This window comes from Oncorhynchus keta, unplaced genomic scaffold (genome assembly GCF_023373465.1).
Source record: "Oncorhynchus keta strain PuntledgeMale-10-30-2019 unplaced genomic scaffold, Oket_V2 Un_scaffold_8670_pilon_pilon, whole genome shotgun sequence".
In the NCBI taxonomy this organism is placed as follows: Eukaryota; Metazoa; Chordata; class Actinopteri; order Salmoniformes; family Salmonidae; genus Oncorhynchus; species Oncorhynchus keta.
Window position 1 is genome coordinate 322,501 of NW_026291010.1, and position 12,739 is coordinate 335,239.

General features: G+C 46.9%; 1 protein-coding gene across 1 annotated transcript in view; it reads right to left on the reverse strand.

Annotated features, from left to right (window-relative positions):
- zbtb47b (zinc finger and BTB domain containing 47b) overlaps positions 1-12,739 on the reverse strand; it is a 111,437-nt gene that overhangs the window by 35,442 nt on the left and 63,256 nt on the right. Inside the window, 1 exon segment of the mRNA XM_052517594.1 lies at positions 411-1,529. Coding sequence (XP_052373554.1) covers positions 411-1,529 — 1,119 coding nt within the window.

A 12,739-nucleotide genomic window follows, 5' to 3' on the forward strand; every position in this document is an offset into this window, starting at 1 on the left:
AGTAGTAGCAGTAGTTACTGACCTGTATACTCTTCTCACAGTTGGTCTGATGGTGCAGTAGTAGTAGTAGTAGTAGTAGTAGTAGCAGTAGTTACTGACCTGTATACTCTTCTCACAGTTGGTCTGATGGTGCAGTAGTAGTAGTAGTAGTAGTAGCAGTAGTTACTGACCTGTATACTCTTCTCACAGTTGGTCTGATGGTGCAGTAGTAGTAGTAGTAGTAGTAGTAGTAGCAGCAGTAGTTACTGACCTGTATACTCTTCTCACAGTTGGTCTGATGGTGCAGTAGTAGTAGTAGTAGTAGTAGTAGTAGTAGCAGTAGTTACTGACCTGTATACTCTTCTCACAGTTGGTCTGATGGTGCAGTAGTAGTAGTAGTAGTAGTAGTAGTAGTAGCAGTAGTTACTGACCTGTATACTCTTCTCACAGTTGGTCTGATGGTGCAGTAGTAGTTCACTCTCCAGAAGGAAGCGTTTTCCACATTTGTTGCAGATTTGCATGCGGTTGTGAGTGACGTTCATGTGTTTCTCCAGATACCAGCGGTTGTTGAAGACTCTGGGACATTTCTTACAGGGGAAGTGTTGCTTCTCCTCCAGTCTGACCATCTGACCTACACTCTCAGGGTTCTGCTTCCTCTTCCTGCCCTGGTGACGGTTGGCAAGGGTGGCGTCACCAAGGGTCTGCCGCATGGTTGTCGTGGCGACCTCCAGGGTTCTAGTCCCCGGACGAGGCCTGTTCATCATAATAGACTCCTCTGCTGGTATGTTCATATCATTGTTCTCCTCTTCCTCTTCTTCCTCTTCATCCTCTTCACTGCTGTTCTCCATCTCCTCCCCTCTCTCTCTCTGCTCTTCATCCTCCTCCTCTTCATCCTCCCCGACCTGCCCATCATCATCATCCTTTTCCTTGTTCTCCTCTTCCTCCTCGTTCCTCTGGTCACCATGGGAGCGGGTGAACATGGCGGTGGCGGTGGTATATGTGGCGACAGCCTTGCTCTCTGACCCCTTGGAGACGTTGAGTGTCTGGTTGTTCAGGTTGACCTCTACGATGATCTGCTCCCCGCCCCCCTCCAGCTTAAACAGACCCCTCCCTCCTCCTCCCCCACTCTCCCTGTCCTCTTGTTGGTAGTAGTACTGCTTGGCCTGGGACTGGGTGGAGGTCAGGGAGGAGGGAGGGTGATGCTGCTGGCCCTTTCCATGTCCGTCTTCCACCCTCACAGAGAAAGGGCTGTTCCCCTCCCGAGTGTACACCCTCTCTAACTCTGCCCTCCCTAACTCTGCCTCCTGCTTGATCTCCCGGTACAGCTGACTGCCGGGGGTCGTTGTCATGGAATCAGGATCTCCCAGGCCATCCTGATTGGCCAGGTTGTCTACCGCGGCCCTTAGCGATTGGCTGCTGATGAGGTCACGGCAAGAAGCTGCAATGTCTGTCATCTGCAGCAGGGTGGCGGCGTTGAGCACGTCTCTGACGCTACGGCTACTGACCAACAGACGGGAGGTGTAGATGAAGTTAAGGATCTGCTGTAGGCCCTGGGAGGAGAGACAGACAGGAGTTATCTACTGTAGGCCCTGGGAGGAGAGACAGACAGGAGTTATCTACTGTAGGCCCTGGGAGGAGAGACAGACAGGAGTTATCTGCTGTAGGCCCTGGGAGGAGAGACAGACAGGAGTTATCTACTGTAGGCCCTGGGAGGAGAGACAGACAGGAGTTATCTACTGTAGGCCCTGGGAGGAGAGACAGACAGGAGTTATCTGCTGTAGGCCCTGGGAGGAGAGACAGACAGGAGTTATCTACTGTAGGCCCTGGGAGGAGAGACAGACAGGAGTTATCTACTGTAGGCCCTGGGAGGAGAGACAGACAGGAGTTATCTACTGTAGGCCCTGGGAGGAGAGACAGACAGGAGCTATCTACTGTAGGCCCTGGGAGGAGAGACAGACAGGAGCTATCTACTGTAGGCCCTGGGAGGAGAGACAGACAGGAGCTATCTACTGTAGGCCCTGGGAGGAGAGACAGACAGGAGCTATCAATGTGGGTAACACTTTATTCGGATAGTTCATCTGCAGATGCAGTAACATTTCATCTAGCTACCCTGAACAAAAAAATAAACACAACATGCAACAATTTCAACGATTTTACTGAGTTACAGTTCATAGACAGGAAGTAAGCCAAATGTAATGAATTCATTAGGCCCTGATTTACGGATTTGACATGACTGGGAATACAGATATATGTCTGTTGGTGACAGATACATAAAAAAAGGAGTGTGGATCAGAAAACCAGTCAGTATCTGGTGTGATCAGCAAACCAGTCAGTATCTGGTGTGGATCAGAAAACCAGTCAGTATCTGGTGTGGATCAGAAAACCAGTCAGTATCTGGTGTGGATCAGAAAACCAGTCAGTATCTGGTGTGGATCAGAAAACCAGTCAGTATCTGGTGTGGATCAGAAAACCAGTCAGTATCTGGTGTGGATCAGAAAACCAGTCAGTACCTGGTGTGGATCAGAAAACCAGTCAGTATCTGGTGTGATCAGAAAACCAGTCAGTATCTGGTGTGATCAGAAAACCAGTCAGTATCTGGTGTGATCAGAAAACCAGTCAGTATCTGGTGTGGATCAGAAAACCAGTCAGTATCTGGTGTGGATCAGAAAACCAGTCAGTATCTGGTGTGGATCAGAAAACCAGTCAGTATCTGGTGTGGATCAGAAAACCAGTCAGTATCTGGTGTGATCAGAAAACCAACCAGTCAGTATCTGGTGTGGATCAGAAAACCAGTCAGTATCTGGTGTGGATCAGAAAACCAGTCAGTATCTGGTGTGGATCAGAAAACCAGTCAGTATCTGGTATCTGTGGATCAGAAAACCAGTCAGTATCTGGTGTGGATCAGAAAACCAGTCAGTATCTGGTGTGATCAGAAAACCAGTCAGTATCTGGTGTGGATCAGAAAACCAGTCAGTATCTGGTGTGATCAGAAAACCAGTCAGTATCTGGTGTGATCAGAAAACCAGTCAGTATCTGGTGTGATCAGAAAACCAGTCAGTATCTGGTGTGGATCAGAAAACCAGTCAGTACCTGGTCAGAAAACCAGTGATCAGAAAACCAGTCAGTATCTGGTGTGATCAGAAAACCAGTCAGTATCTGGTGTGATCAGAAAACCAGTCAGTATCTGGTGTGATCAGAAAACCAGTCAGTATCTGGTGTGATCAGACAACCAGTCAGTATCTGGTGTGATCAGAAAACCAGTCAGTATCTGGTGTGATCAGACAACCAGTCAGTATCTGGTGTGGATCAGACAACCAGTCAGTATCTGGTGTGACCACCATTTGCCTCATGCAGCGTGACACATCTCCTTCACATAGAGTTGATCAGGCTGTTGATTGTGGCCTGTGGAATGTTGTCCCACTCCTCTTCAATGGCTGTGTGAAGTTACTGGATGTGGAGGTCCTGGGCTGGCGTTGGCGTGGTTACACCTGGTCTGTGGTTGGTAGGCCGGTTGGAAGTATTGCCAAATTCTTTAAAACAATGTTGGAGGCAGCTTATGGTAGAGAAATTAAAATGTAATTATCTGGCAACAGCTCTGGTGGACATTCCTGCAGTCAGCATGCCAAATGCACGCTTCATCAAAACTTGAGACATCTGTGGCATTGTGTTGTGACAAAACTACACATTTTAGGATGGTGTCGTGACGTTGTATTAGTTAATGTGACGACTGTTGTTCATCGAATGATTAAAGTTTCTAATTGCGTGATTATCTGAATCAAGCAGTTATTAACTCATTAACCTGGGGCACCATGGGAAAACTAGTTTTTATTGATTGTTAGAGGAAATTATAGTTGAAATGATTAACTGAATCAAGCAAATATTAACTCATTTTTATTTATTTATTTATTTGACCTTTATTTAACCAGGTAGGCTAGTTGAGAACACCTTTATTTAACCAGGTAGGCTAGTTGAGAACAAGTTCTCATTTGCAACTGCGACCTGGCCAAGATAAAGCAAAGCAATTTGACACATAGAACAACACAGAGTTACACATGGAATAAACAAATGCACAGTCAATAATACAGTAGAACAAAAGAAAACAAAAATAAGTTAAGGAAATAAATAGGCCATGGTGGCGAAGTAATTACAATATAGCAATTAAACACTGGAATGGTAGATCGGCAGAAGATGAATGTGCAGGTAGAGATACTGGGGTGCAAAGGAGCTAAATAAATAAATATATACCAGTATGGGGATGAGGTAGGTGGATAGATAGGCTGTTTACAGATGGGCTATGTACAGGTGCAGTGATCTGTAAGCTGCTCTGACAGCTGGTGCTTAAAGCTAGTGAGGGAGATGTGAGTCTCCAGCTTCAGAGATTTTTGCAATTCGTTCCAGTCATGGGCAGCAGAGAACTGGACAGAAAGACGACCAAAGGAGGAATTGGCTTTGCGGGTGACCAGTGAGATATACCTGCTGGAGCACGTGCTACGAGTGGGTGCTGCTATGGTGACCAGTGAGCTGAGATAAGGCGGGGCTTTACCTAGCAGAGACTTGTAGATGACCTGTAGCCAGTGGATTTGGCGACGTGTATGAAGCGAGGGCCAACCAACGAGAGCGTACAGGTGGCAATGGTTGGTACTGTATGGGGCTTTGGTGACAAAACGGATGGCACTGTGATAGACTGCATCCAGTTTGTTGAGTAGAGTGTTGGACGCTATTTTATAGATGACATCAACGAAGTCAAGTCGTTTGGCAGCATATATATATATAATAATAATAATATATATGCCATTTAGCAGACACTTTTATCCAAAGCGACTTACAGTCATGTGTGCATACATTCTACGTATGGGTGGTCCCGGGAATCGAACCCACTACCCTGGCGTTACAAGCGCCATGCTCTACCAACTGAGCTACAGAAGGACCATGAGTGAAGGATGCTTTGTTGCGATATAGGAAGCAGATTCTAGATTTAATTTTGGATTGGCGATGCTTAATGTGAGTCTGGAAGGAGAGTTTACAGTCTAACCAGACACCCAGGTAGTTGTAGTTGTCCACGTATTCTAAGTCAGAGCCGTCCAGAGTAGTGATGCTGGACGGGCGAGCAGGTGCGGGCAGCGATCAATTGAAAAGCATGTATTTAGTTTTACTTGCGTTTAAGAGCAGTTGGAGGCCACGGAAGGAGAGTTGTATGGCATTGAAGCTTGTCTGGAGGTTAGTTAACACAGTGTCCAAGGAGGGGCCAGAAGTATACAGAATGGTGTCGTCTGCGTAGAGGTGGATCAGAGACTCACCAGTAGCAAGAGCAACATCATTGATGTATACAGAAAAGAGAGGCGGCCTGAGAATTGAACCCTGTGGCACCCCCATAGAGATTGTCAGAGGTCTGGACAACAGGCCCTCCGATTTGACACACTGAGCTCCATCTGAGAAGTAGTTGGTAAACCAGGCGAGGCAGTCATTTGAGAAACCAAGGCTGTCAATAAGAATGTTGTGATTGACAGAGTCGAAAGCCCTGGCCAGGTCGATGACTAGAGCTGCACAGTAATGTCTCTTATCGATGGTGGTTATGATGTCGTTTAGAACCTTGAGCCGAGGTGCACCCGGGACCAGCTCCAAAACCGGATTGCACAGCAGGACGGTGGGACCCGAAATGGTCAGCGATGTGTTTATTAACCTGGCTTGTAGACCTTGAGCGTGGCTGAGGTGCACCCATGACTAGCTCTGAAACCAGATTGCATAGCGGAGAAGGTATGGTGGGATTCGAAATGGTCAGTAATCTGTTTGTTAACTTGGCTTTCGAAGACCTTAGAAAGACAGGGTAGGATAGATATAGGTCTGTAGCAGTTTGGGTCCAGAGTTTTCTCCCCTTTGAAGAGGGGGATGACCGCGGCAGCTTTCCAATCTTTGGGAATCTCAGACGACACGAAAGAGAGGTAGAACAGCCTAGTAATAGGGGTTGCAACAATTTCGGCAGATCATTTTAGAAATAGAAGGTCCAGATTGTCTAGCCCGGCTGATTTGTAGGGGTCCAGATTTTGCAGCTCTTTCAGAACATCGGCTACCTGGATTTAGGTAAAGGAGAAATGGTGGGGGCTTTGGCGGGTTGCTGTGGTGGGTGCCGGGCAGTTGACCGGGGTAGGTGTAGTCATGTGGAAAGCATGGCCAGCCGTAGAGAAATGCTTATTGAAATTCTCAATTATAGTGGATTTATCTGTGGTGACAATGTTTCCTAGCCTCAGAGCAGTGGGCAGCTGGGAGGAGGTGCTCTTATTCTCCATGGACTTTACAGTGTCCCAGAACTTTTTGAGTTGATGGATGCAAATTTCTGTTTGAAAAAGCTTGCCTTAGCTTTTCTAACTGCCTGTGTATATTTGTTCCTAACTTCCCTGAAAAAGTGCTATTCGATGCTAATGGAGAACTTCACAGGATGTTTTTGTGCTGGTCAAGGGCAGACAGGTCTGGCGTGAACCAAGGACTATATCTTCCTAGTTCTACATTTTTTGAGAGGGGCATGTTTATTTAAGATGGTGAGGAAGGCACTTTTAAAGAATAGCCAGGCATCATCTACTGACGGGATGAGGTCAATGTCATTCCAGGATACCCCGGCCAGGTCGATTAGAAAGGCCTGCTTGCAGAAGTGTTTCAGGGTTTCAGCGTTTGACAGTGATGAGGGTTGGTCGTTTGACCACTGACCCATTACAGATGCAGGCAATGAGGCAGTGATCGCTGAAATTTTGATTGAAAACAGCAGAGGTGTATATGGAGGGCGAATTAGTTAGGATGACATCTATGAGGGTGTCCGTGTTTACTGTTTTGGGGTTGTACTTGGTAGGTTCATTCAAATCAAATCAAATCAAATCAAATTTTATTTGTCACATACACATGGTTAGCAGATGTTAAATGCGAGTGTAGCGAAATGCTTGTGCTTCTAGTTCCGACAATGCAGTGATAACCAACAAGTAATCTAACTAACAATTCCAAAACTACTGTCTTATACACAGTGTAAGGGGATAAGGAACATGTACATAAGGATATATGAATGAGTGATGGTACAGAGCAGCATACAGTAGATGGTATCGAGTACAGTATATACATATGAGATGAGTGTGTAGACAAAGTAAACAAAGTGGCATAGTTAAAGTGGCTAGTGATACATGTGTTACATAAGGATGCAGTCGATGATGTAGAGTACAGTATATACATATGCATATGAGATGAATAATGTAGGGTAAGTAACATTATATAAGGTAGCATTGTTTAAAGTGGCTAGTGATATATTTACATAATTCCCATCAATTCCCATTATTAAAATGGCTGGAGTTGGGTCAGTGTCAATGACAGTGTGTTGGCAGCAGCCACTCAATGTTAGTGGTGGCTGTTTAACAGTCTGATGGCCTTGAGATAGAAGCTGTTTTTCAGTCTCTCGGTCCCAGCTTTGATGCACCTGTACTGACCTCGCCTTCTGGATGATAGCGGGGTGAACAGGCAGTGGTTCGGGTGGTTGATGTCCTTGATGATCTTTATGGCCTTCCTGTAACAACGGGTGGTGTAGGTGTCCTGGAGGGCAGGTAGTTTGCCCCGGTGATGCGTTGTGCAGTCCTCACTACCCTCTGGAGAGCCTTACGGTTGAGGGCGGAGCAGTTGCCGTACCAGGCGGTGATACAGCCCGCCAGGATGCTCTCGATTGTGCATCTGTAGAAGTTTGTGAGTGCTTTTGGTGACAAGCCGAATTTCTTCAGCCTCCTGAGGTTGAATAGGCGCTGCTGCGCCTTCTTCACGACGCTGTCAGTGTGAGTGGACCAATTCAGTTTGTCTGTGATGTGTATGCCGAGGAACTTAAAACTAGCTACCCTCTCCACTACTGTTCCATCGATGTGGATAGGGGGTGTTCCCTCTGCTGTTTCCTGAAGTCCACAATCATCTCCTTAGTTTTGTTGACGTTGAGTGTGAGGTTATTTTCCTGACACCACACTCCGAGGGCCCTCACCTCCTCCCTGTAGGCCGTCTCGTCGTTGTTGGTAATCAAGCCTACCACTGTTGTGTCGTCCGCAAACTTGATGATTGAGTTGGGCGTGCGTGGGCCACGCAGTCGTGGGTGAACAGGGAGTACAGGAGAGGGCTCAGAACGCACCCTTGTGGGGCCCCCGTGTTGAGGATCAGCGGGGAGGAGATGTTGTTGCCTACCCTCACCACCTGGGGGTACCCAGTTGCACAGGGCGGGGTCGACACCCAGGGTCTTGAGCTTGATGACGAGCTTGGAGGGTACTATGGTGTTGAATGGCGAGCTGTAATCGATGAACAGCATTCTCACGTAGGTATTCCTCTTGTCCAGGTGGGTTAGGGCAGTGTGCAGTGTGGTTGAGATTGCATCGTCTGTGGACCTATTTGGGCGCTAAGCAAATTGGAGTGGGTCTAGGGTGTCAGGTAGGGTGGAGGTGATATGGTCCTTGACTAGTCTCTCAAAGCACTTCATGATGACGGAAGTGAGTGCTACGGGCGGTAGTCGTTTAGCTCAGTTACCTTAGCTTTCTTGGGAACAGGAACAATGGTGGACCTCTTGAAGCATGTGGGAACAGCAGACTGGTATAGGGATTGATTGAATATGTCCGTAAACACACCGGCCAGCTGGTCTGCGCATGCTCTGAGGCGCGGCTGGGGATGCCGTCTGGGCCTGCAGCCTTGCGAGGGTTAACACGTTTAAATGTCTTACTCACCTCGGCTGCAGTGAAGGAGAGACCGCATGTTTCCGTTGCAGGCCGTGTCAGTGGCACTGTATTGTCCTCAAAGCGGGCAAAAAAAGTTATTTAGTCTGCCTGGGAGCAAGACATCCTGGTCCGTGACTGGGCTGGATTTCATCTTGTAGTCCGTGATTGACTGTAGACCCTGCCACATGCCTCTTGTGTCTGAGCCATTGAATTGAGATTCCACTTTGTCTCTGTACTGACGCTTAGCTTGTTTAATAGCCTTGCGGAGGGAATAGCTGCACTGTTTGTATTCAGTCATGTTGCCAGACACCTTGCCCTGATTAAAAGCAGTGGTTCGCGCTTTCAGTTTCACGCGAATGCTGCCATCAATCCACGGTTTCTGGTTAGGGAATGTTTTTATCGTTGCTATGGGAACGACATCTTCGACGCACGTTCTAATGAACTCGCACACCGAATCAGCGTATTCGTCAATATTCCCATCTGACGCAATACGAAACATGTCCCAGTCCACGTGATGGAAGCAGTCTTGGAGTGTAGAGTCAGCTTGGTCTGATAATTTGTGTGAGATTGAGGGCATCAAGCTTAGTTTGTAGGATGGCCGGGGTGTTAAGCATGTCCCAGTTTAGGTCACCTAGTAGCACGAGCTCAGAAGATGGGGGGCAATCAGTTCACATATAGTATCGAGGGCACAGCTGGTGGCAGAGGGAGGTCTATAGCAAGCGGCAACAGTGAGAGACTTGTTTCTGGAAAGGGGAGCTCAAATTGTTTGGGTACAGACTTAGAAAGTAATACAAAACTCTGTAGGCTATCTTTGCAGTAAATTGCAACACCGCCCCCTTTGGCAGTTCTATCTTGGCGGAAAACATTATAGTTAGCAATGGAGATTTCAGGGTTTTTGGTGGTTTTCCTAAGCCAAGATTCAGACCCGGCTAAGACATCTGGGTTGGCAGAGTGTGCTAAAGCAGTGAGTAAAACAAACTTAGGGAGTAGGCTTCTAATGTTAAAATGCATGAAACCAAGGCTTTTACGTTTACAGAAGTCAACAAATGAGAGCACCTGGGGGGTGGGAGTGGAGCTAGGCACTGCAGGACCTGGATTAACCTCCACATCACCAGAGGAACAGAGAAGTAGGATAAGGGTACGGCTAAAGACTATACGAACTGGCCGTCTAGCACGTTCAGAACAGAGAGTAAAGGGAGCAGGTTTCTGGGCACAATAGCATAGATTCAAGGCATAGTGTACAGACAAAGGTAAGGTAGGATGTGAGTACATTGGAGGTAAACCTAGGCATTGAGTAATGAAGAGAGATGTTTAACCTGTTAAGTCGACCCCCTACTTTTTCGAACATTCTGTTAAAAATTGCGCAACATTTCAGCGTCCTGCTACTCATGCCAGGAATATAGTATATGCATATAATTAGTATGTGTGGATGGAAAACACTCTGACGTTTCTAAAACTGGTTAAATCACGGCTGTGACTATAACAGAGCCTGCGTTTCATCGAAAAGCGCAAGAAAATCTGATCACTGAAAACTGGAAAAAGTATCAATGTGCCACTTGCATGTATTGTTGATGGGAAACCAAATTAAATGGGGCTGAGATTGCAATTCCTACAGCTTCCACACGATGTCGCCAGTCTCGTCATTTGCCTGGCCTTTGTTTCTTGGTGAAACGAGCAAGAGAGAGTGCATTCCTTCCGGTCTCCGACAGGATGTTTTGGAGGAGAAATTTCTGAACATGATTTGAAGACGTGGAGCTATTGAATACACATCGCCCCGTGATCAATTTGATAGATTATTAACGTTTACTAATACCTAAAGTTGCATTACAAAAGTATTTCGAAGTGTTTTGTGAAAGTTTATCGTCAACTTTTTTTATTTCAAAAAATGACGTTGCGTTTTAAAACGTTGTTTTTTCCTTGCTCACACAGTCTTCATAGATGGATATCTAGGGTATATATGGACCGATTTAATCCAAAAAAAGACCCAATAGTGATGTTTATGGGACATCTAGGAGTGCCAACAAAGAAGATCTTCAAAGGTAATGAATGTTTTATATTTTATTTCTGCGTTTTGTGTAGCGCCGGCTATGCTAATTATTTTGTTTACGTCCCCTTCGGGTCTTTCGGGGTGTTGCATGCTATCAGATAATAGCTTCTCATGCTTTCGCCGAAAAGCATTTTAAAAATCTGACTTGTTGGCTGGATTCACAACGAGTGTAGCTCTAATTTAGTACCCTGCATGTGTGTTTTAATGAACGTTTGAGTTTTAACGAGTGCTATTAGCATTTAGCGTAGCGCATTTGCATTTCCAGATGTCTAAATGTGACGCATGCGTGCCGGGTCGACGTAAGAGGTTAAACCAGGTGATGTCATCGCATATGTAGGAGGTGGAACAACATGGTTGGTTAAGGCATATTGAGCAGGGCTAGAGGCTCTACAGTGAAATAAGACAGTAATCAGGACAGTAATGGACAAGGCATATTGATATTAGCAAGAGGCATGCGTAGCCAAGTGAACATATGGGTCCAGTGAGTGGTTGGGCTGGCTGGGGACACGGCGATTCAGACAGTTAGCAGGCTAACAAGCTAACAGTTAGTAGGCCGGAGCTAAACAAGCTAGCAGCTAGTAGACCAGGGCAAGCTAGCAGTTAGCAGGCCAGGTTAGCAAACAAAGAGTTAGCATGGACTAGCAGTTAGTAGACCAGGTTAAGCTAGCAGTTAGCAAACCGGGTTAACAAGCAAGCAGTTAGCAGACCAGGGCCCGGCAGTTTAGCAGTTAGCATACCGGGATAGCAAGCAAGCAGATAGCAGGCCTTTGGGCGGGGGCGCGATGGGGGTAAGTCTGTTTTTGCCTCTTCGTGCGGTGACGTCGATAGACCAGTCGTGGAATTAGTAGGGTTCCAAGTAGCTCTAGATAGCTAGCAGGCCGATATTGTAGCCAAGGAGTATGCTTCGTTGGTAGCACAGGAGCACTGGCCAGGCTAGCTTCAAGCTAAAAAGACAGAGACAGTACTGTGCAGCCGTCTTCATCGACCTCGCCAAGGCTTTCGACTCTGTCAATCACCAAATTCTTATCGGCACTCAACAGCCTCGGTTTTTCGGATGACTGCCTTGCCTGGTTCACCAATTACTTTGCAGACAGAGTTCAGTGTGTCAAATCAGAGGGCATGCTGTCCGGTCCTCTGGCAGTCTCTATGGGGGTGCCACAGGGTTCAATTCTCGGGCCGACTCTTTTCTCTGTATATATCAATGATGTTGCTCTTGCTGCGGGCGATTCCCTGATCCACCTCTACGCAGACGACACCATTCTATATACTTTCGGCCCGTCATTGGACACTGTGCTATCAAACCTCCAAACGAGCTTCAATGCCATACAGCACTCCTTCCGTGGCCTCCAACTGCTCTTAAACGCGAGTAAAACCAAATGCATGCTTTTCAACCGATCGCTGCCTGCACCCGCATGCCCGACTAGCATCACCACCCTGGATGGTTCCAACCTTGAATATGTGGACATCTATAAGTACCTAGGTGTCTGGCTAGACTGCAAACTCTCCTTCCAGACTCACATCAAACATCTCCAATCAAAAATCAAATCCAGAGTCGGCTTTCTATTCCGCAACAAAGCCTCCTTCACTCACGCTGCCAAGCTTACCCTAGTAAAACTGACTATCCTACCGATCCTCGACTTCGGCGATGTCATCTACAAAATGGCTTCCAACACTCTACTCAGCAAACTGGATGCAGTCTATCACAGTGCCATCCGTTTTGTCACTAAAGCACCTTATACCACCCACCACTGCGACTTGTATGCTCTAGTCGGCTGGCCCTCACTACATATTCGTCGCCAGACCCACTGGCTCCAGGTCATTTACAAGTCCATGCTAGGTAAAGCTCCGCCTTATCTCAGTTCACTGGTCACGATGGCAACACCCATCCGTAGCACGCGCTCCAGCAGGTGTATCTCACTGATCATCCCTAAAGCCAACACCTCATTTGGCCACCTTTCGTTCCAGTACTCTGCTGCCTGTGACTGGAACGAATTGCAAAAAA